The sequence below is a fragment of the Ostrea edulis genome, chromosome 2, assembly GCF_947568905.1.
Source record: "Ostrea edulis chromosome 2, xbOstEdul1.1, whole genome shotgun sequence".
Classification (NCBI taxonomy): Eukaryota; Metazoa; Mollusca; class Bivalvia; order Ostreida; family Ostreidae; genus Ostrea; species Ostrea edulis.
In genome coordinates this window covers 53,944,864-53,968,088 of record NC_079165.1, presented here as the reverse complement: position 1 = coordinate 53,968,088, position 23,225 = coordinate 53,944,864, and the positions used below count along the sequence as shown (strand labels likewise).

The 23,225-nt window shown below is 36.1% G+C and overlaps 1 protein-coding gene across 2 annotated transcripts in view; it reads left to right on the top strand.

Moving 5' to 3' along the window:
• The window catches only part of LOC125676553 (formin-J-like), a 61,642-nt gene that overhangs the window by 28,450 nt on the left and 9,967 nt on the right, over window positions 1-23,225 (top strand). Inside the window, exons 3-7 of one of the 2 annotated variants that reach the window (XM_056154437.1) lie at window positions 6,353-6,468; window positions 15,701-15,860; window positions 19,236-19,269; window positions 21,209-21,353; window positions 21,967-22,692. In XM_056154437.1, the coding sequence (XP_056010412.1) occupies window positions 6,353-6,468; window positions 15,701-15,860; window positions 19,236-19,269; window positions 21,209-21,353; window positions 21,967-22,692 (1,181 nt within the window). Of the gene's footprint in view, window positions 1-6,352; window positions 6,469-6,596; window positions 6,615-15,700; window positions 15,861-19,235; window positions 19,270-21,208; window positions 21,354-21,966; window positions 22,693-23,225 lie in introns of those variants that run through there. The other variant, XM_056154438.1, reaches the window with a different exon arrangement.

The window sequence follows — 23,225 nt, the reverse complement described above, 5'->3', positions numbered from 1 at the left end:
ATAAAACATGCAGGTGTATGTATGAGCGGAATCTTTTTAAATGACAAACCATTAGAGATCAAATAACACCTGTCCACAATGTATCTAAATTCTTGTAAATTATACAGATTTTCAAACTGAAATTTAGATAATCGAAACAGAACGACAATTATCATAAAATTGTCAAACTTTTAAACTAATTTGAAAATGTCAAAATTGATTAATCGAATTTTTTTTATCATATTGCATCTATTTTTAAAGATATTTGGTTGACCTATTTAGGACTTTGAATTTGAAAGTCATTGAGATGCGTCATATCGTGTCCTTTGGATATCGAGTTTGAAAAAGTTGAAAAGTCTATGAGAATTAAACAGGACTAACCCTTCAAGGCATGGTGTCCCACAATGCTGGTCATTATGTCCGTCTTACCCCCTCCCTTTCCGAGGACTTTTCTGTATTTAACCCCCTCTCCCCATCGCTTGTTAAAGAATTATTACCATATAATTCATCATCGTTGACATGACAAGAGACGATACTTTATACACCACTAGATTCTAAAACACCTTGTACCAATGGGCGCCAAAGAGCAGTACTTGTACAGCAGTGCAAGAAATTATAGACAGGGACGAGAGCCGCGTCAAACCAAGATGTTGGGTCTTCAGTGGATGATGAAGATGTATCCGTTTAAAAAACAGGATTTGACACCATATTTTAATGTGGCAATGTCAAACCCAGAGCTGACGATGGGAACTGGGATGATTTTCGCACGTTCAATATTTCTTCCCTACGTGAACTGAATAGTTAGATTTTACCGCTTGAATATATATGTAAATTATATAATATGCTTATGTGATGTGTGCGATTCTTGAAATGCAGCGAGGCATGTGATGAATAAAACCAACTGCCGTGAAAGGGACTTCTGTGTAGCTTTCATAAGATAGACCTCAAGAAAATTCACTTTTTTAAAACATGCTAGAGATGCATAGATATGAACCCTGTCTGTGTGAAGACTGAGAGTAATAGAAGCATGAATCTTCTTGTCGCTTTTTAAATGACAGATGCATTTAATTTTTTCTCTTTGATAAGTTTAATATTCTGATAATAGCCAATCCTTGCTCGTTGGCTGGAGGCCAGATATATATGGAGAAGCTACATGGTGTAGTTCTGCCTTTAGTACTAGACTTGCTAGACACCAGGAAAATTCACTTTACTCGATTTTTTCTAGCGACAGTAGGATTATCCAGTACAAGTACGGTACATGAGGCCCGCCGTCAGTGGAAGTCCAGATACAAAGAGAAGAGATACTTTTTTCTCTTGCACCAGCTTTGGATCTTAACCAGCAGAATCTAAACAATTATGAGTGATTGCTCTATCAACTAATGCCCTTAATTAAGAACTTCCATACATTGACATAGTTGCGAAAAGTTTATTTTCGTTCTATCACGACGGTCAGAGGATGTCAGTTGTGAAAGGTTGAGCACTACACAATGCACGGTATTGTCAGCAGTTTGTCAGTTTCACCGAACTAATTGACTGATATGTCAATTGATCAGTCTAGGTCTACGCTTTCGTCATACTTTCGTCTGCTTTTGTCAAAATCTAAGTTTTTTATTGTTTTATTTTTTTAATACCAACTATGTTTCAGCACCTTAATCCACAGACACCCGTAGTCAGCAGTTGAAGGAAGTAAATTCAGAAACCACTGATCAGTATTTCTTCTGCTGAGTGACGCAGCCACTGATCAGTATTTCTTCTGCTGAGTGATGCCACTGATCAGTATTTCTTCTGCTGAGTGATGCCACTGATCAGTATTTCTTCTGCTGAGAGTCTCCACTGATCAGTATTTCTTCTACTGAGAGTCTCCACTGATAAGTATTTCTTCTGCTGAGTGACGCCATTGATCAGTATTTCTTCTGCTGAGAGACTCCACTGATCAGTATTTCTTCTGCTGAGTGACGCAGCCACTGATCAGTATTTCTTCTGCTGAGTGACACAGCCACTGATCAGTATTTCTTCTGCTGAGAGACTCCACTGATCAGTATTTCTTCTGCTGAGTGACGCAGCCACTGATCAGTATTTCTTCTGCTGAGAGACTCCATTGATCAGTATTTCTTCTGCTGAGTGACGCCACTGATCAGTATTTCTTCTGCTGAGAGTCTCCACTGATCAGTATTTATTCTGCTGAGAGACTCCATTGATCAGTATTTCTTCTGCTGAGAGATGCTATTTACATGGCACTACCAATGCTCTTTTTACTTTCATTTTCTCTCCCACCTCCCATCTCCCACTCGCTGTTGGTTCCTCTGATTCATGACTTTTCAAGTCACGTTTTGAAGTCAACGATAACTTCCGCATGGCGACGATATTCACTGCGATAAAGTAAAGTACATGTATATCGATAACTGTTTATTCATGGTGTAGAACTGCTCTATTTCTGACTTTTTTGCTACTTTTTCTCTCTTCTGTTCAAAACAACGGGTTTATTAAATTTGCTACTTTACTATCAGCCATAGCCATTAAAACGTATTGAGGGCTGTCCTACTTCGAATGAGTAAGACTTCATTAACTATCAAACATGTTTATTTGATGGTCTTCACCACCAGACCTATGATAGATTTTATATGAGACTTGCATCGTCATGGTTCTTACTTGTCCGAAGCATTTTTGCCGAGTTATTGTCAAATCGCCACGGGCAACTTCTCCAACCTATAATTGGTTTTCCACGGCCAAAAAACATTACAAGTACGAATGGTTTGTTTCCTGTTCTGTGTATTGAATTCAATGGTTCTTGGGTACACAAATCGTAGCTAAAGCATACCAGAAACAGCTTGGTGTCCGTTCTTGTGTATTTCTGGAGTGGTATTTTATGTACTATTACCTGGGACAATCGTACACTGGCCACAGTAACCACCGTGTCTGTTGTATTTATCCCTGTGTTTTATCATGTCCCCGTTCTTGACCTCAATGCGTATCTACTTTGTGTGCTGATATAACATGTATCGTCATTTTCATTGATGATTTTTCGATGAGGGCAATGTAAGGCGTATGTTGAATGTCATTGTTTATTAAACAGCTTGCAACATGACGAAAAACACAGCTTCGTTAACTGTATGTACATGTATAATGAAGTCGACAATTACATGTAGATCTATTGAAGAACAAGTCCAACTTAACAGATCATCAGAACGTCCCCAGGTTGTCATTAAAACAATTTGGAATGTACATGTAACATAAACATTTTTCTTCAAACTTTAAAGTTATTTTTCTTTTTTAATATTTATGCACTATATACAAGGAAGGCGACAGGCCACGTAAACTCATGAGTGTCAATCTTCCCAAATTCGTCTTCAGAGTTGGTGGTCGAACCTTACAGAATTGGGTCCATTTTTGGTCATAACTGATGAAACGATAACAGAGTTTTTCAGTCTCGCTCTTCTTGGATTCCCTATAGCGAGGAAAGGAAAACTGATACCACATAAAACTGAATGAACAAGGGTCGGCAAGTCACTTCTGTTTGCTGACCTCCCCACAGAAGGACAACATTCAGACAACATGGCGTGGGTTTGAAATGCAGAATGCCTTGTTTACTTAAATTTCTTGCTGTAGTACAAATAGTTTTTTTTTTCAACGTGCCAGGTATAATTTTGTTGAATTTTACCCCATCTCCAAAATTAGAGACTCCCTGTTCATTTTATATGTTTTTAACTGTATGTCGACAAGAAATAAACAAAGTAATTAGCATTTTGTACTTTTTTCGGTATGGTGTAGGATCATTGACCAGATTTGTAAAAACTAATCAGATTCGCTGTGTATTACTTTTTATAAAACATGCTTTATAGGCAAGCAAAGGCCAGGTTCAAGGCCGCTCAACTCGTAAACGGCAATCTTTCGCACATCAAAGAAGTCAATTTTATTTCATCAAATGGCTTCCTTTTACATGAAATTGTCTCCTAATTTGGATCAATTTGATTGAAACCAAGTTTTGAGCCACCCTTGTTCACGTCCAACAGCAATATAAGATTAACTTCTCACGAATAACTTTAAATATTCAATTACAGCCCTTTTGAATGTATTTGGCAGAAATGGCTTGAGCAATAGCGATTTATATACATCATTAGAATTCAACGGCATTTTGGGCACAAACAAAATAATTTTGAACTTTGTCAGAGCAAAACGGGGTTAAACTCCTGCATGATGGATTCTAAATCCCCGGATAATGATGTCGTCTGGACTTTAATACGAATAAAATCTTCCTTGGACATTCCAGAAGAAGACGACCATCACTATGTAGAGAAAGTGGGTTGCTTTTACTGGGCGTGTGTATTGTTTGTCTGAAACCATTAAATAAACTCCTTATTTGTGGAGCAGATAAGCAACAAAACAAGCATACACATAAACCATGAGTCATTCTTGTTATACGGCACGTCTGTCCAGAGACCTGCCCACTTCACGGCTTATTACTGACCACGGGCCCCTGGCGAAGTTTGCAGTGTACTGCATTTTCATTTGAGTAAAGACGCTTAAATAGGTATAAAACAAGATATATATACGCCTTGGGCATATTGATATAAAATTTAGTTTTGTGTTTAATCATGAATATTCAGCGGAAAAGAAATATCACCTAATATGACCTTAATTGGGGTCTTATGAATGAAATTCAACTTCAGACGAGTTTACACTAAAGTTTGCAATATGATGCTATTTTGTAAGAAACAGATGTCAAATCTCACACACAATACAATTATTCATGAATATCGGATACCATGTATTCAATACACACGGCGTCCTTCTCTCAAGGTCGAAATTTGCATTGCCTGTACGCTCTGAGGATAGGACGTTCCATTCCAGTATATCTCTAGACAATGCACTTTATAACCGTAAATGTCCTATATTTTTTCACTTTCGAAGGAATAGAAATTTCTTATCGATGACCTTACAAATAATGATTTATACGACTAAATCGAAGTTTCAGAGATAAAACGGAAATATGATCTGTCAAAACCATGAGGCTTTCTGCTCAAGAGGAAAGTTAGCCGAGTTGAAATAAATTTCACTTAATTACAAACTAGGAGTCAGAAGTCTTTCCCAGCAGCAATATATGGCCCTATCTTAATTTGATCATGACTCATATTAAAATGCTCATCATTGTCTAAAACAAAACCCAAAATATGACATATGTATGAAACATACGTAGGGTCCGGAGTTCAAGTGAATTCATGCAGACAGTGGGGTATAAATATTTTAAAGCCAAGTCGAGTGTACAACGAAAGATCTTGATATCCCTGGTTTTCTGATATTTAGGTTGTATTAGAGAGAATAATTTAAAAAAAAAAAAAATCATTTATTCACATGCCCCATATAAAATCATCATGGGTCTATCAATACGTGAATTGTACTTTTTAATGTTAGCAGTTTCCATAAAAAAAAAAAAACCCACATAAAACCTTATTTCCACAATGCCCACTGGCATGGTAAACTGAAATTCCTTTGATGCTTTTGACTGGTATCTTATTTCTTTTAGCTCATTAACTTTTATGATTTTTAGTTGTTTGGATAAACTTATAGAAGATAAATATTGATGAGAGTGGGCTCAGAGCGTAACCTTACCGCACAAAATTACATTGCATTGTTGTATGAAGTTGTCCGAGACACATAAATCTTTCCTTCATCACATATATTTACTGTATGTCCCCGGGATGTCATATTCCCGGACCATAAATAACAATGAAATTTTGGCCTGCATGCGTTGAGTGCGAGGTGGGGACAACAGAAAAATCGTCTGAGTTGAGATAGATGACGATGACCCAGCAACATCGACTGGTCTCAGATGCGTAAAGGAAGGTCGTGTTTACTTAAGTTTCCATCTAAGCCAACTCAACGAATCGTTGAACGTATAATTAGAAAATAGTAAAGTTACAAATGTGAAGAGACTGATGAATGGGATGGATATCTGACGTCCCACACCTTGTAAGATGTCAGAAGGATTGACCTTTTGCCGTCTGTTGGCGGACTACAAGGAGATTGTTACCTTGACTAGGTTTATATGTTCTCCTCAGTTCCTCTGTTATAAGAACTAAGTTAAAATGCGAGCTACGTCCTAGCTCTGACTATTAACAGTGTAGATTATCTCCATACCCCTAAAAATGTTTAAGTCCTGTTTCAATGCCAGTCATCTACGGTATGCATGATAATTACCTTGAGCTAAAATGAAAACGAAATCCTGTACACGTAGGCCTATATTATATGCCATAGTCAATGTCAAGTCACCTACTATAGATATCAGAAAAATAATTCATTTTGGAACTCTTCCACAAACAGATACAGATGATATAAAGAATTGATTTGATGTTCTAATAAATACATTATGTTTCAGCGCTAGACACAGACAATGTTACAGTTAAGAAGCAGATTCTGGAGCTACTGTCTGCACTGTGTGTGTACTCCAAAGACGGCTACTCCTGTACGCTAGACGCACTGGAACACTACCGGGTAAGCTTTACTAAGGTACAAAGGACCCGGACCTCTCTTGTGCATGTTGAAAGAATACCTTTAAAGAACGTTTTCTTTGCCTTGAAAATAGAAGTATCTGAAATCCAAGACTGACTTTAGTTCCAGCTGATTTGCCACATTGAATGGTAGATTAGCAGATTGTTTATTTAATTTCACACTCATGGGGTATACATGTATATGAATCACTTAATTATGTTTATATTCATTACGGTATGAACCTTCTTGTCTCCCATTCATTTAACAAATAAATTACATTTTTGAAAATACATATACATGAGGGTATGAACTGCGATGGTTCACACCGGAATACTTTACGCTTCATGAAAAGTACGCCGACATGAAGCGATGTAATTCATACCATCACGTATTTTCAAAATCGATGTTTATTTCTTATATTTACACTTTACTTCCATTTCTGTCGGAATACTCAGTCCTTGAAATGGACGTACTATATTCATCAAGATTCATACGCGCATTGTTCACAACTGCAAGGCATTCGAGGAAATGACTATCATTATAATTTGTAAAGATAACAAAGGCAAAAACATTTGTAATGTAAATATTATCAGTTGTCATGTTCATCTATCAAGAGAGAGATTTCCAAATCGTTTTATAGCGACTGAGTGACCATGGCTTCATAAAAGAATGAAACATTTTAAAAGTCTCGCATGAAAAGAATCACACACGACAATTTATGAGTTTTCTTGCTATGAAAAATCAACGAATTCAAAATAATGCAACCACACTACGAGAATTCAATACTAACAAAATGCAAATTAAACGAGAGAGAGAGAGAGAGAGAGAGAGAGAGAGAGAGAGAGAGACTACAGTAATTTAGTTCGAGGCACGATTCTTTTCATTTCAGCGTATTTACCGTTCGAATTATTTGCTAAATGGTTGTCGTTTTCGACCTTTTGGAATTGGGATATTATGTACACAAATGTGTACAAGTAACGCTTGTTCAAGTTGCTAAAACACTTATTGGCGACCCCTATTCTGTTTTGTGACGTCAAGAAGCACATCTGCACGACTACTTTCTTGGTAGCGAGCGATGAACGTCGCGTTTACTCTGTTTCTCGGTCTACATTTTTCGTTGTGATCAGTAAATACCATTACAACAATATTCAAATAACGACATTCATTCGATTTGTGTATCTTATCAATGCTCTAAGTGAATGTATAAACATAGTATTAACTAGAAGATTTACGGTCAACTATTCTGATAGTAGCCTGAACTTTCATGACGAGCTTGAATATATATTAATACCACATCAAAGTACTAGGGAATATTAGGAGATTATCTATTGGAAGATATTGGTACCAGCTTACAGGCAACATAACCTTCGTATACAAAAAAAGACAAATGTTGATGATTACCAGACAAATTATTGGAATAGATTTGACCTTTCCCAATTACAACTGATTGTAACCTTGTTTTTATCATAATATCATATATGTAACATTTATCAGGTGAAGATAAAATTTTATCATCTTTGCGGATCAATTTTCCATTTATTCATCTTTTCATGCCAGGTTTCAATTGTCTTTCCGCAAATTTTGAAACGTTGGATATTAATTTGGCTTAAAGAACCTCCTGGCGGGTAGATTTTATTTGTAAAGAGAGGAGATAAAGTTGAGATACAAAAATATTATCTCGTAAAATCTCATCCTTTTTTGCACGCGAGGTACTTAATGACAGAAGGACAAGGCCTGTGCTCATTTTAAAGGGGGTTAATGGTTTTCTGCGATGACGTCAGATGTTAACATGGATGTCCCCGCGCCTTTATTATTTATACTTTGTTGTCTGCATAATCGGGTATATTGAAACATATCAAATAAATCCCCTTTTGATTTTTTTTTTATTACAAATGAAATCATGTTTAGGTATATTGGTATCCAAATCTAGAAGATAAATTTATAAAACTCGAAATTGCAACATTCCAGAATGAAATTCATTGCCGGTGGCAATATGGTTAATGTTTGTTTTAGCGTTGCATATTTCGAGCACAAGAAAAGAGATTAGAATTTCAAATTTGGTCTCCCTAACCTGTTTTAAGTGGACTTTTTGACACAACATTATGTCAGAAAGTATTCTTTCATATGATTTGAATATCTAATGAGGCGCGCCTGAGGAGAAACTTTCACCTTGCACGTACAAGTAATATTCCCAAAAAATGTGACTACCAATCTTGAATTTTCCTTACCGACTTTAAAAACAATTCAACACTTCATGAATAGGATGGGATGAAAAGTCTCATGTATCAGTTAGTTTGGATGAATTTTGTGCATTCAAATATATGTCAAATTGTTTCAAATCTGTCTCAATACGTTTCATTGAAATTGTTTAGACCATCTTCTGAAAGTTTGAATTTTCAGTGTGAAAACAGCTACCGTGACTTAATAGGTTAAATATACAAAAAGAAATATTGGATTATTCATGAACCGGTTTCGAATTCTGTGCGCAACCAAACCGGTTTATGATCTACGAATACATGTTTTACGGTCTGCAAAAAAGTATGAGCATTCTGAATTTGCATATATACGTTTAAATATGCGATTCTTAATGATACACGCAGCATGGGAGATGAGTAATAAGATCTGAAGATGTGAAAGTTACACGTAAACAATCTTAAAATCGTAAGCAAAGAAGATTTTGTCAAACGGGAAGTGCCATTTGCAGTGCTTCATCAGAACAATGTTCAGTTTACATATGTATATTGTATTAGAATTTAAGATGTTTATTTACAGCAGATAATCAGATATCATTAACTAGTTTGGTGTGACATGAACAAAAACTTTTCTCCCGCAGACGACATTATATTACAATGGTTGTCTGCAACACGAAGCAACCTTCGAGTGACGTCTGTAATGATGTCACAAGCGCTACAAACAGAAGATACTATCAACGAATAAACATAGGAATCTCCTATTTATTGCATATGTTCAATAGTTGATTGATTGTCAATATAAATGACGAGCCGCAAATGATCATGTGACGTGGAGGAATGCTAAAAGTTTTTTCAGTATACTTGGGGTTTGAATTACATAACTATAAAACCTGTACTTCTTTTCCACTAGAAAAGTCATATGGACCAAAAAACAGTTTAAACCACAGTGGGTTTTATAAATGCGGGTCTTTTTCTAAACTTTTCACTTCAAGAAATCCTCTGTGATCTTCTTTTATCACACAAATTGCTACAAGCAAACCGTGGTCTGCATTCGCCAGATATACCTTGGCTTAAGAACACTTACGACCCACTTTATTGACAGTGAATATTCACAATTTTATATTTAGATTTTCATGGCGTTTTCTTTCTTTTCTTTTCTGTAGTAGGTTTAATTGATGGCTGTATTTCATGCTATTGTTTGCATGTACTAATCTTAGGATGAGGAAGCTTATGTCTAGATCTGTATATCGATACACTGCCTTGTCATCGCAAAATCCACGCTTTGTCACGTTTATCTGTAAATGGGAGTCGATAAGATATGTACCCTCGGTAAAAATTTAATTTTGTTTGAATGAAACCGCTCTCAAATTTGAGATATGGCCTCTTGTGATGTGTTTGTTAATTTGTATAAATTATTCATCGTGTTGTAGAAATAAGAAAGAGGCTCTGATAACTTGGTTTATGTCTCGGATAAGAGAATCGTGCTAATATTGAGGGTAATCGCAGGTTCTTAAGAGTATTTAGTATTAACATTTATCCCCAGTTATACAGAGTTGTGTTTGACCCTTTATACCCTTACTACAATAGATCACGATATCTGTGAAATCCAGACCCTCTACAGAGGACACATTCTGCAAGAAGAAAACACGCTGAACTAAACCTTAATCGTTTAGTCTTGAATTCAAATCCTTCGTAGATTTGGGGAATATTTTTTGAATGTTTTAAAATCAATCTATATAGCGTTTGAATTTATTCAATTAATCAAGTGATTACCAGAACACATCACAATTTGTCCACATCAATTGTGTTTTATGAGGTCAAGTTCACTTGATTCATTGGATAATCACACATAACTTAAAAACCCAAATAGTTTCCAGAATAGATTGTTATGTCGTATACCTAAATCTAGCACTATTCGTAGTTAAAGTATTATAACCAATCGAACTTATGAAATAAAAAAATGGAACAAAAATCCTTATTACATATTTCTAATGTTATATATTACAACTGTTTTGAGTGAACAAAAATAAAACTGAACGAGAATTTACACGTAATGTACGGAGACTTAGCGGGAAAACTATTAAAAGGAAGTGAACATGAAAATGTGACTAAGGGTTTTAATTTGTCATTTTGATGTATATAATGAATTCTGAAAATCATATAGATGTAGCTTTCTTTAGTAGGGAGATATTTCATAAATCTTAACTAATCTTTTCAATCCTTGGGAGCTGCCATATTGAAAAAATTATTACCTCCCTGCTGGGTTATCTCTTAGCATCCACTAGAGGGCAACACTGATGCTGATGTCAGTAGGACACATTGTGCATTTTTGGCACATTGTAAGCATCAACGTTAAAATGTCATCAGCAGAAAGTGAATTAAATATGGGATAGTTTGAACCTGATGTTACAGAGGAAGAAATTGTTTCTCAGAATAATTTTTCATTACCAGCACATTGATTTTAATGAGAGAGGAATTATGTACATTCATGATCAAGGGGTGTCTTTGTTGTCATGAGTTTGAACATTTTGTGTCAGATTACATGGATATACACATAAAGTGCGGTTCTCTAAACCCATATTTTGACATGGTGTGTCTAAGTCCTTTTATATTAGTAATTGATACAGCTTACATTTATCCATGGATTTATGTATCCAGAGAGGAAGGGTCTCAGAGGACTTTGATAACAACTTGTTAAACAAGTAAGAAAATCACGAAAATGAAAAATACCTTCTGTATTCACATGTATTAAAATCTAAACATAACATGGCATTTGTGTGTAAATATTTCCAATTACACACACACACACACACACACACACACACACACACACACACACACACACACACACACACACACACACACACGTGATAGAATACAGTAACTATTCTGTTGCAGGCATGCTATCAAGTTTTATGGCCTACAGACAGTTTATCAACTAGGTCAGACGCGGTCAGCCTCTTGGAGGTAAAAATCAGAGTAGTTTTAATTTACCCTCATTTGTTGTGACATAAATTAAGGGAGTATTTCCTAAAGAGCACTGCAATTATAAAGGATTTCTTAAACCTCAGACTTTGATACAGATTCTGAATAAGTAATTTTTATTAGTGTAAATAAATAATATAACTGTAAATTGCATCTCCGAAATTTATCTGTGGTCCATGTACATCAATAATTATAAAATATATAATTTATATGCCTATATTGCAGTACTTTTATGACACAGTCACCTTAATTATCTCCAAATATTTTAAAATCTAATAAAATTAATTGATTTGGAATCTTGAAATATAACAGTACTAATGCTTCTGAGTAAGTTCAGAAGTTGGAGGAGTTGGATATATTTGTGGGAGTGTTTTCTTCTTTTTCTTAATGCATTGTAATTAGATTTGATTTCAATTCCTTTTGCTCCAAAACCTTATCCATCAATTCTAATATGAATCCATAAATTGCCGTATAACAGTGACCCAGTCAACAGCAATGTGTCTCACCTACGTCAGAGCACAGATGCATATTGGGAAATAATGGATGACCTCCATAAACCATAAACCTTTAACTTAGAGTGTTTAATTGATCAAATCTCGTAATAGAAACAAGTAAATTAGATTCAGGCCACACTATTTAGTTTCAGGAGGTCTTTTAAGTTTATTATGTAACAAATATTTTTTTCATGTTCACTTCCTTTAAATTTTTGGAAATTGTAAATGCAGTGAATGAATTGGAAGTATAAGAATCAAACATTATTTTATTTTATCGATGTGCAAACCCCGCACATTTTACAACTTAACATAAAAGTGCTTCGCACCTTTATTCAGTTTGTGAGTAAAATGTCCAGAGTTTACATATTGATAATTTCTTTTAATAGTTTATTTTTATTTGTAATTCGCAATTTGATTGGTTCATTTGACGATATCAATGTTCTTTATATCGTATAAACAAAGTTGCCCTTTAGTCCCGCTATCATTCGGCAAATTCCGGTACCGTGCATCTAGATAGCCTCGTTCAACCAGACACTCGGCTGTCTCCGTAAATCTACGACGAGCAGAGACAATCGGAACTCCTCGAATGTCTCGCGCACTCGACATAGATCTCGGATGTAATACGGTGGCATCCATGAGTGAATTTGATGCATTGCCAATTGGCAATGCATCAAATTCACTCATGGATGCCACCGTATTACATCCGAGATCTATGTCGAGTGCGCGAGACATTCGAGGAGTTCCGATTGCGAGCAGAGAGTCTGGTAAAGACACGCGATAATAACTGTTACCGCTAGGGAGCGCTAATTTAGTTTCCGTTGGATTCTCTCTGACATAAACAGTCAATTCCGAAATTTGATGCTAATTAGTTGATCCTTCATTAGTGATTACTAATGGGAAAATCATTACTACATGTACAATAAAAAAAAATTACGCTCTTTGTCAGCTGGAAATTGTACTTTAACTTTTGCCTCCTAAAGTTGATAAAACGGTTTTACCATTTCCCGTCGGTAGAACAGCAAATAAATCCTTTCCTTTTACAAAAGTTTTTATAAACACTCTAGTTGTAAATGATTAAACTAAAACGGCAAATTCAGTCTATTACAAATTTCTTCGGTAGTTGTTATTTTGAAGGTGTGTTGAATCAACCAATCAAATTAAATACCGAAATTTTGGTAAGCCTCGCTCTGACGTTACAAACGTTATCGCGTATCTTTACCAGACGTTCTGCTCTTCGGATAATTACGGAAAAAGCAGAGCGTCTGGTTGCACGAGACTAGCATCTAGATGAATTCGACCGAGGTGATCCGAGTGGTCCCGCTATATGACGGCATAGGAATGACGTCAAATACGTTTTTGTTCTGCTTCCATTTTGTTTTATGTCAATATTGGTCGGCGTTATATGAAATTCAAATTTTCTTAGAATTATTCATCAAATAATATCAAATGCAATATACTAGACTAATTAAATTATAAGGAATGAAAGTAATTTTTGCTAATTTATACGATATACTGAAAGTTAGGACAGTTTACACTTCGTGGTTTGTAATGCGTAAACTGTCCCGACTTACTTTATATTGTATAAAATTAAACATGTTCTGTGTTATTGAAGTATCGAAATCGTGTGCATTTTGCATTAATATGAACGTTTTATTTTATCGACACTTCCAAAAACAAGTCGCTTTCAAACAATTGTTGTGTGTGCTGAGCAGGACGTTAAGGGGTGATTCATCACGTGACCTGACACGAAGTCCTGACACTTTCCAAATATCTAATCCTAAAATTGATATCCGAGTTTGTAATATCCACTTTCTGTTATGTCTTATGAAAGTATTATTATATAATAAATTAAGCATGACTGGCATATAGCAAATACTCGAACAAATCATAGCATCTGTCTTTATAAAATTGACAGAGAAATGAAAATGTTAATTAGTGTTGGTAATTAAGTATGTGAATATACAATGCATCATGGCTTTAGGAATAACTAATTGTTTCTTTTCATCGTATCACGAGTTCAACAGGTGATTTAGAATTTATTGTTGTCTTGAGAAATGTGTATTGAAGACTTTTAGTTTCGTAATCGCTTTTGTTGTCTGTGTTTGTAAACAACAAAAGATTTTTGAGAATCACAATATCTGTCTGATGGACGGTTTACAGATACTTTACTACATGTATTACGTCAGCTCGGTCGAAAGGTTGATTATATTTACCCGGGATTTCGCGTTGTCATTTTCAGACGTTGGTTAATGATTACACATGTTCGCACAACAATTTGGGTTAAATTGGTACAGCTTTCAATGGTCAGGTTCTTCTATTAACATCCCAAACTGTCATTGTTTGGAAAGCAATCGTAAAGGATAAAAAAAATCATGTACATAATATCATGGTATCATTTCATATTTTGTGATACATAAGATCATACCATTTGAATATTGGATAAGCATTAAATAAATTATAATCATTTTCTAATTTAGCTTTTTCACCTTTCCATGCTTAACGTTTTGGAAAACAGCCTCTGGTCATGTAGACTTACACTACCACGGTGTTCAGTGTACAAGGCTGACATAAATTCATTGAAAATCTCTTGTTTTATACCAGTATTTCAAAACATTGAAATGCTATTATAGACGTGTTCCTTCACCAATGTCATTGATGGTACATGGGTCATGAAATTCGAATTTAAAAAAGAAAACGATTTGTGCACCAGAATGGTTTCAACTTGCATGGGTGTAGGCAACTAGTGTTTGGAGCTGCCTCACCTTTGTTTCAAATTGCTACACGACACACATGTCGTTCTGAAACTCGACACATGACGACAATTATCAATTGTAATTTGTATAGCAGTCCTCCAAAACCCTTCAAGAATATCATTTTTCAAATATTAAAGGGTCAAGTTTGAACCAAGAAGGCAATTGGCACAACACAATGATATGGTATAGTCTCTTTCCCCCGTCTTACGTGTTTTCTTTTTCTTTGAGTGGATATGGTCCCGCGTGTTGTGGTATAAATGGTCTTTTGACAATATTGGAGTACCAGGTAGTCCTTTCTGGGCACTGGGTAAATAGGATTCGGTTGCATGTCATGCGTTTGACTTGTCTTAAATATTTTAGATATCATTCCTTTAATGCTTTCGTCTTAATAAATGAAATTTTTAAGTAAAAGTACAACTGGCCGGGCTGCAAGTCAAGCGCAGAGATCGAGTTCAGAGAAATAGTTTTCAAGTCTTTTCGTTATGAAAGAGTTCAGCTATCCGCAATCTCACGCAATTCTAAAACTTTTTGTAATTTTCTCAATTGTATGGTTAAAAACGAGTTTGCATGTAAATCTTTGGACAAAGAAATTTACATCTGACGCCCTTCTGCGCTATACATTATATGCATCTTTTGTGTGTCTTTAAAGAACCACATGAATGTTTTTGCTTCATCATTGAGTGATATTTGATCTTGTAAACCATACCATAAAATATGGACAATTTCCATGTAAATACTAATAAAGCATATGTTGTAATGTCGCTACAGTGAACGTTTCTCCTCTAAATATAGCGTTATTATTCCATTTCAGAAAGTTAAAAAGCAGAGATACCGTTTTGCTGCATTAGTGGAAGAGCTGCGCAACACAGAAAATGTGGAGTACCAGACGATTCTCCTGGAACTCATTAACTGTATCATTGTTTACGCTGATAAAATTGAAGACCGTGTGCGAATTAGAAACGAGTTTTTTGGTAAGCTTTATATTTTATCGGAATCCCTCCTTTGATGGGTGATTCCAAATGATCTATTTTGGGTGTCTTATAGATGTCTGCTAGGTTTTTTTTAAAAGACTGGACCATGTCCCATTTCTCTTTAGTTTATTGACATCCGAATGACCCGGTTTTTTAAAATAAAGATTAAGATTGATACACCTTTAACGATAATCGGTTTTGGTATTCGAGGAGTTTCCGCAATATGCGATAAAAACCTTTTGTTTATTTAGACCACATATCAGTGTTCCATTCAGCTGACAGAGAAAAAGTAAGGTGTGAAATGATTTATATTTTTCCAAGTCCTAAAACGAATTTTCGTGTATTTTCTTTAAGAGGGATTAGAAATAACAAATCTCGCCATAGGGCGAAAATATCGGTTGTCTGTAAGTGATATTGGTCAAGGTTTGAAAAGAAAGGGATTGTACCATGTTAAAGAAGAACATGTTTAGGTTGTGGAGTCCCTTCAAGCGTGTATTAAATGCTTATCATCAAAACCATTAGACATAAGAGAGAGTGGCTATATTCTTATGAATGAGGAGGGGTTTTAAGCGCTAAGCGCATGTGCTTATTTAGGACGAACAGTTGTATAACGACCTATATCGACCAATGATGATATACCAAATATAACATCGCAATTGCATGTAGACAAAATGGGGTTTTACGATGTATACACAGATTATCTTTCGCGCCATGCATAATTTTTATTATTATTATTCATTTATTTTGCAATCGTAACTACTTGGCCATTTCCGCGAGCGAAAATATTCGCTCGCCGAAATGGACGAGTAGATACGATTGCGTTTTTGATCACCAGTTGGATTTCTACTTTCGTTTTCGTGTTTCCGGATGACTGACTTCGAAAACAAGTTTAAAAGATGTCTGCTATATCCGATAAGATATCAGATAGGGGACCAGTATAGTCTGGTGTCTTACGTGGTTAAATGTCAATTCATTCTTGCAGCCATTTCCGTTCACCATTTACATGTAGGTGTCCGATTTACATGTATATCCATAGAACCAACCAGACCCAATCATACAGAAAGTGTTCTCAAAGAAAACCCAGTGTCCGCATAAACGTACACCAAGTTTGTGATAAATTGCAAATTCAGAATTTCTAGTTTTAAGAAATACTAGCATTGTTACTCACAAACTGAATAAAAATGCAAAGCACTTTTATGTTAAGTTTGTAAGTCATCGATATATTCTTCGAAAAGAATGTTTGATTCTTAAAATTCCAATTCATTCCCTGTATTATCAATTTCAAAAATTTGAATAGTTTCCCTGCACTATGTTATTTGTTTTCAGGCGCGTATGTATACATAACGTTTTTGAATTTATTGACGTTTAAATTATCGTTTAGCTTTATTTTTGCCCAATCAAAACTATTGTAATAAATAACATTGGGCCATGCCAAGCTTCACAAGCTTAGCGCTATTCAGTACTTTCAATTATCAGAAGATATGAACTAGGTCCATTAATTTAAAACATACTCATTTCATAAAAGACTCTTTAGATCACCTGAGCCAAAGACAATCTTTTTAGAAACTTCTTCAGAACACAACAGCAAAACCATGTTAGTAATACTGTTATAGACGCATTACAACCCTATGTTGTGGTTAAGTCACGATCCTGTGGGGCTAGCGTGGGTTCATAAATATTGGACAAATTTTTTAGTGCGAATAAAGAGGTTAAAAAAATCCGGACCAATATAACTCGGGTGAGCATTGTGACCCATGGGCATCTTTTTATTTATGGTAATTCAAATACATATACATCTTATCCTTTGTAATTGATATCACAAGATTGAAGTATGCACTCGAAAACAAACATATAGCACTTGGGATATTTTGTCTTTTTTTATAGTTATATGTAGGAATTAACAAACATTTGCTATAATTGAAAAGGAATTTAATTTCTCTAAGATAATTTCAGTACAACAATTAAGCAAAACAGAGTTTAATATGGTAATACAAGCTCACAAATCTTTCTTTTGTCACTCTTATGTCAAAACAACTCGGGCCAATGGTCCCAGGGTAACGCCCCAGCACACTCGGGACGAGAGCCAATACAAAAACAGATCTCATGCAAGTATTTCAGTCTGCGGTGCACTTCAGAAACATGGATAATGGACTCTTTATACAAAGATACCAAAAAATGCACATTGTCGGTGATTCGCATCAAAAAGGGTCCTTGTTCGGCAACAAGTGAATCTGCTTTGATGTAAACACAGCACTTGGACTGTTCATGTAAAATACCACATTGTACACTCGATAGGGCAGAGAATGAGTCACGGAGTCTCACCTGCAGTGTATATAAACATTAGGGTTGTATATACTTTTTCTGCTTCTTTAACTCTGCACCAAACGCCAGTAGGTCAACAGGCTTCTTATATACACCTTCGTCTTCACAATCTTCATAACCATTTGATGATATTATGCGATTTCTAGGACCCCTATTCAGTGTTTAATTTGACGTTTGTGCTATCAACCATTTTCCTTCTTTGTTCAGTTTTAATGAAGTTCTCAACTACAACATTTTCAACAGAAAGACCAAGATCCCTCCATCATATCAATGGAAATGTGCCTTAATTGGGTGTCATTCTTTTGTTAGATCTAATACATTAGACTTCTTTAATCTGAACTGGTTTACATATTCAATTAATTTTGGCGTTTAAAGCTAATTTAAAACCAACTTCACCACAAACCACCAGTCCAAACACATTTCCAAATGAAATTAACACTTTAATATTAATCCATTTTTCAAAGGATTAACTACCCCAAACTTTTGGCAATCCGTGCAGAGGAATGGAATTTTTACTCCCCCCCCCCCCCCCCCCCACACACACACACAGAGAGAGAGAGAGAGAGAGAGAGAGAGAGAGAGAGAGAGAGAGAGAGAGAGAGAGAGGTGATTTCAATCTCCAAAACAAAAGATGTTTACTATGTGTTTTCGTTCTACTGTCATGGGATATAAAGATGTCAGATCTTGCTCGTTAACACTTTCTTTTGACACGAGAAATTCAGAGTAAACACAGCTCCCCCGATAGAAATTGACAACAGGAAATAAGATAAAAATCTTTTTGCCTTGCCATTATCTGACGGGTTCATAATTCCGTGAAAAATTGACTTTCCTTGTTTTGAAAGTTTTCATATTTTGAGAAATGTCTGCTTTAGTTCATAGATAGATTATACTTCCTCTTTCAAAATTATGGAATCCGGATAGGGCCAAGTAGTTCACTATCGCACCATCGAGGTTTGGGTCGATGGTGCGATAATGCGATGGCGATGGTGCGATGACGATGGTACGATGAAAGTGCATGCATTTAATTTTAATAAAGTATATTTTGTTTTTCAGGATTAAGATTGCAAGAAATTTTAAACAGGTTACGGTAAGTTATATTCTTTCATTTAGTTCCGTGTGTCACTGATGTATAAAAGATTATGCAATTGCGAAACACTTTCGTACAAATGGAATGATTTTGCATCGTTTTCATTCCAAACAGTCGTATACAGATTTATCTTTTGATTCCCGTCGTATGAACTGTGCAGAACGGTGAAGATTTCGATTATGCCAAAAAAAAAAAAAAAAAAAAAAAAAAAAAAAAGGCTTTTATTCTGATGACGTCATATTTGGATTTAATTACGTGAACGTTTACTATGGGACCGATCTGAGTTGTTCTGCATATGTTCTTCCAGGTATGAGACCATTAGAGATGTTTAGAATGTGACTAAATGTTTATCGTGGGTGGGTCCCGTTCAGACTGCTTTTAAAAGTGTGCTTGTTTTTCTTTTTGACCAGTACTCAACAAAAGGTCTTTCAAACAATATTTGCTTTGATATAGATGAAAATAGAATTGAATTGATTTGAGGGTATTGGCTGAAGCGATTATTCTGTCATGGAGATGATATTCAAGAGCACATATGATTGCTGTTAAGACTTTTACGTGACACGCCTGGCCTTGTTTGCCATTACCATGATTATCTAAACCTCCTTATATGCATCACTTACCATGCTTTAAAAATTCTAGGGAACACTCAAAAAGTAACACAACTTATGAATGGATGAAATTTGATATGAGTAAGAAAGGGTGTGCAACGTGTTTTATTTCTTGAAACTGATTGTCCGTAGCAAGCCACTGTGACGATATAGGTTATAAACTCGCCGCGTAATCCACGGCTTGCAGTTTTTCTCTCTCAAGGTCATGTGTTGCACGTAGAAGCTGGCTGCATGTGTGCATCATATGACATAAAGTTACAGACGATTCATCATAATATGTTATCATCGTAGGTTGGCTGCATCTGTGACATTCTTTCCCCTATTATTGAAAGGCAAAGGCACAATCTATCAGCTTATTCATAACAGAGATGGTAGACCTGGGATATTTACTTTTCAGAATATAAAAAGATCCACAGCAGATTCCGTCGGAAGATGATATGTTTATATATATATAAAAACAAATTCCTGTACTGGAATCTCCCAGTAAAACTCTAATTTAGCGTTTTTGCTGATTGATCATAAAAGGATATTTTTCTCTGTATGATTTTATGTGTCGAAGATTTCAGAGCAACTGTAGCGTATTAAACCGGGCCAGAAGATCGTGCAAAACCCCGTGTTATCTCGTCATCTCTACGAGAATAAAGCATGGTGTCAGGCGTTCACGTTACATCAACTTTTGATAATACACTCAGAATTATATATATTGTACAGATATTTTCCTTCTATTCACTCGGTTTATTTCCTGTGATCAGTTGAACAAAGAGAGGTCTAAATGCGGGTAATTGACTTCGCCAGCACATCTAAGTAACCAGGCTATCAGTAATGTCAGTTCATGTATATGTTCATTCAGATTTGTCAGAAATATTGCACTTGAATTTAGATCTGTCCGATTCTGAATCTTCATAAAACACCTTCAATCAAAATTTAAAAACCATGGATACAAGCCTCTTGTTGTAAAGTAATGTTGTTTTTATTGGCAAATAAACTTTACCCTCTTCATTTGAAAACCAGGATAGATAACATTTTTAAAGAGACATTTTGTCGTATTGTTATTTGGCCCACTATGCTATTGGTAATCTTTGTCCCTCCAAATTAATTTGTCAAATATAGGAAATATCACAACGTAACAACGTACAAGGAAAAAGAACATATATGACAAATTGATTAACACTGTAAGCGTTTTACAAGGTTATGATTATGACTGTTTCTGCATGGTACATACGACAATTAGATCTGCCGCCCGGTGAGATGTTATTACTTTATTCCATTAGTCGTGTCTTCTGTTATTGGGTCTTGACAACCATTTGAGTAGTTTTTGTTTCCTTCTGTAGGCGGAAAGATGAGCAAAAAGAGAGCGTGATCACTCAACTGGATGTGTTCGATCAGCATCGCGAGGAGGACGAAGAAGCTCTGCCCGGGGCGAAGGGCGTGGATCTGAATAGCCCTTTAGATGTGTTCCACGCCATATACAATCAGGTGGGACATTAAAATAGTTGTGGGCTAGCTCTTAACAGAAATCATATCCACGATTTCACTAGTAATTATAATAGTCACCCATAAGAGTTTACCTCTAATTTTGATGCTTTAGTTCATCAAATTGAGGATACAAAACAAATCTCTTACTAAAAAATACAGACGTGGATGAAATATGATGTGAACAAAACATCAAAGGGGGCACCTGTATGAAAAAGATGAGTGAATACAATGCTAAGTCAAGCAGTATCACGACTTCTGTCGTAAAACTGTGTTTATTGCGATCGGAACAAACACGAGACTTTAGACAAACAGGGTAATTGGATTAAGAAGATTTTCCACACTCCTTTGGACTAAATACTTTGTGTCTGTAATCCACTTTGGTATATCGGCTAGCCCGGGATTGACATTAATATTTGACTGATCAGTGGGCTGTGCGTTAATCCACGATTATGGTCAAATCTAGACCACACAAAGGTGTTGCTTGTTGACTAACTATCATTCATTTTATGTTCGATATGCCTAACGCACGGATCACAGAAATGGTATTGAAAGATTTATATTCAACTACCAAATTGTAAATTTTATTTAGCTTTCACTTTTTTCTTCTTTACAGATTGGCGATTGTCCTCAGGAGCTGAATTTCCTGACAACACTACAACACATGCTGAAAATTGACCCCACCGATCCCAACAGTGAATTGATATGGCAAACTCTCGAGAAACTTGTGTGCAATGCCGCATTAATAGAATCCACAGAAGATGCACAAAAACTATTGATGACGTCGCAGCGAAAGCGGGAAAAATCTGTCGATGGGCAATGTGCATGTTCTTGTCATAATGGAGAAAGAGCACGCGTGATGTCACCACGACGAACTAATAATGTTCCTCTCCCAGAAAATACCTCAAAAGAAAATGTTTCAACCAAAGACGCACCTCCCCCACCCCCTGCCCCGGCGCCACCGCCACCCCCACCACCACCTCCACCCTCAGGAATAGGGCCCCCACCTCCACCACCCCCACCCATGGCTCCAGGTATACCCCCACCCCCTCCTCTGGGAGGTGCTCGATTTCCCAATGCTACGCCTCAGGTGAAACTACCTCAGCAAACTGTACCCAAACCCAAAACTAAAATGAGGACTTTGCAATGGAGCAAAATTTCGGCCAGTAAAGTGATGTCAGGAAAACCCAACATCTGGCAGTCTGTTGGGGAGCGATTTAATGTGAATGAAATGGACTTCAATAAAATGGAGGATCTGTTCAGTATCAGTGCTCCACCTGACAACTCGGAAAAGGTGATTGGTGGAAATCTCTCTGAAAGACGGAAGCGAGAACTAACAGAGGTAAGGCAAGATATTTCACTTGTTTCTGACTTTAAATGAACAAATTATGGTGAATTTTTTGCCAAAAGAATATTACTGGGACATCGGTAGTTTCATTTCGAATGGGGTTACCTCAGTTTGTTTGGCTAACCTTGCCGCTGACAAGATCTCTGTTTGAATTCTGAGTGTCATATATGAGTATCGTGCTCGTTTTTGTACTGTGAATAGAGGGATAATTGTGTTTGTTAACTTGACAAAGTTGACAATTAGTCACCTGCACAAATTGCAACAAATTTTCTTGTGAAAAAAAATCTTGATGCTATCTAAGACAATGACATTCCTTACGACAATGTAACACATGTAGCCCTCAAATCACAAAATCGTTATCATCACATCATGCTTTATCCACTTATCACAAATCCTTGGTATTGTTCTGGGTATTTAGCTCGATCCGACGGGAGGTCTCATTGCTTTAAGGTCACCATTGGAAACAAGAATTGTCTGTTGCTGGTGACGAGAGGAGCTGCGTTGACCGAGAACTCTATGTACCAAAC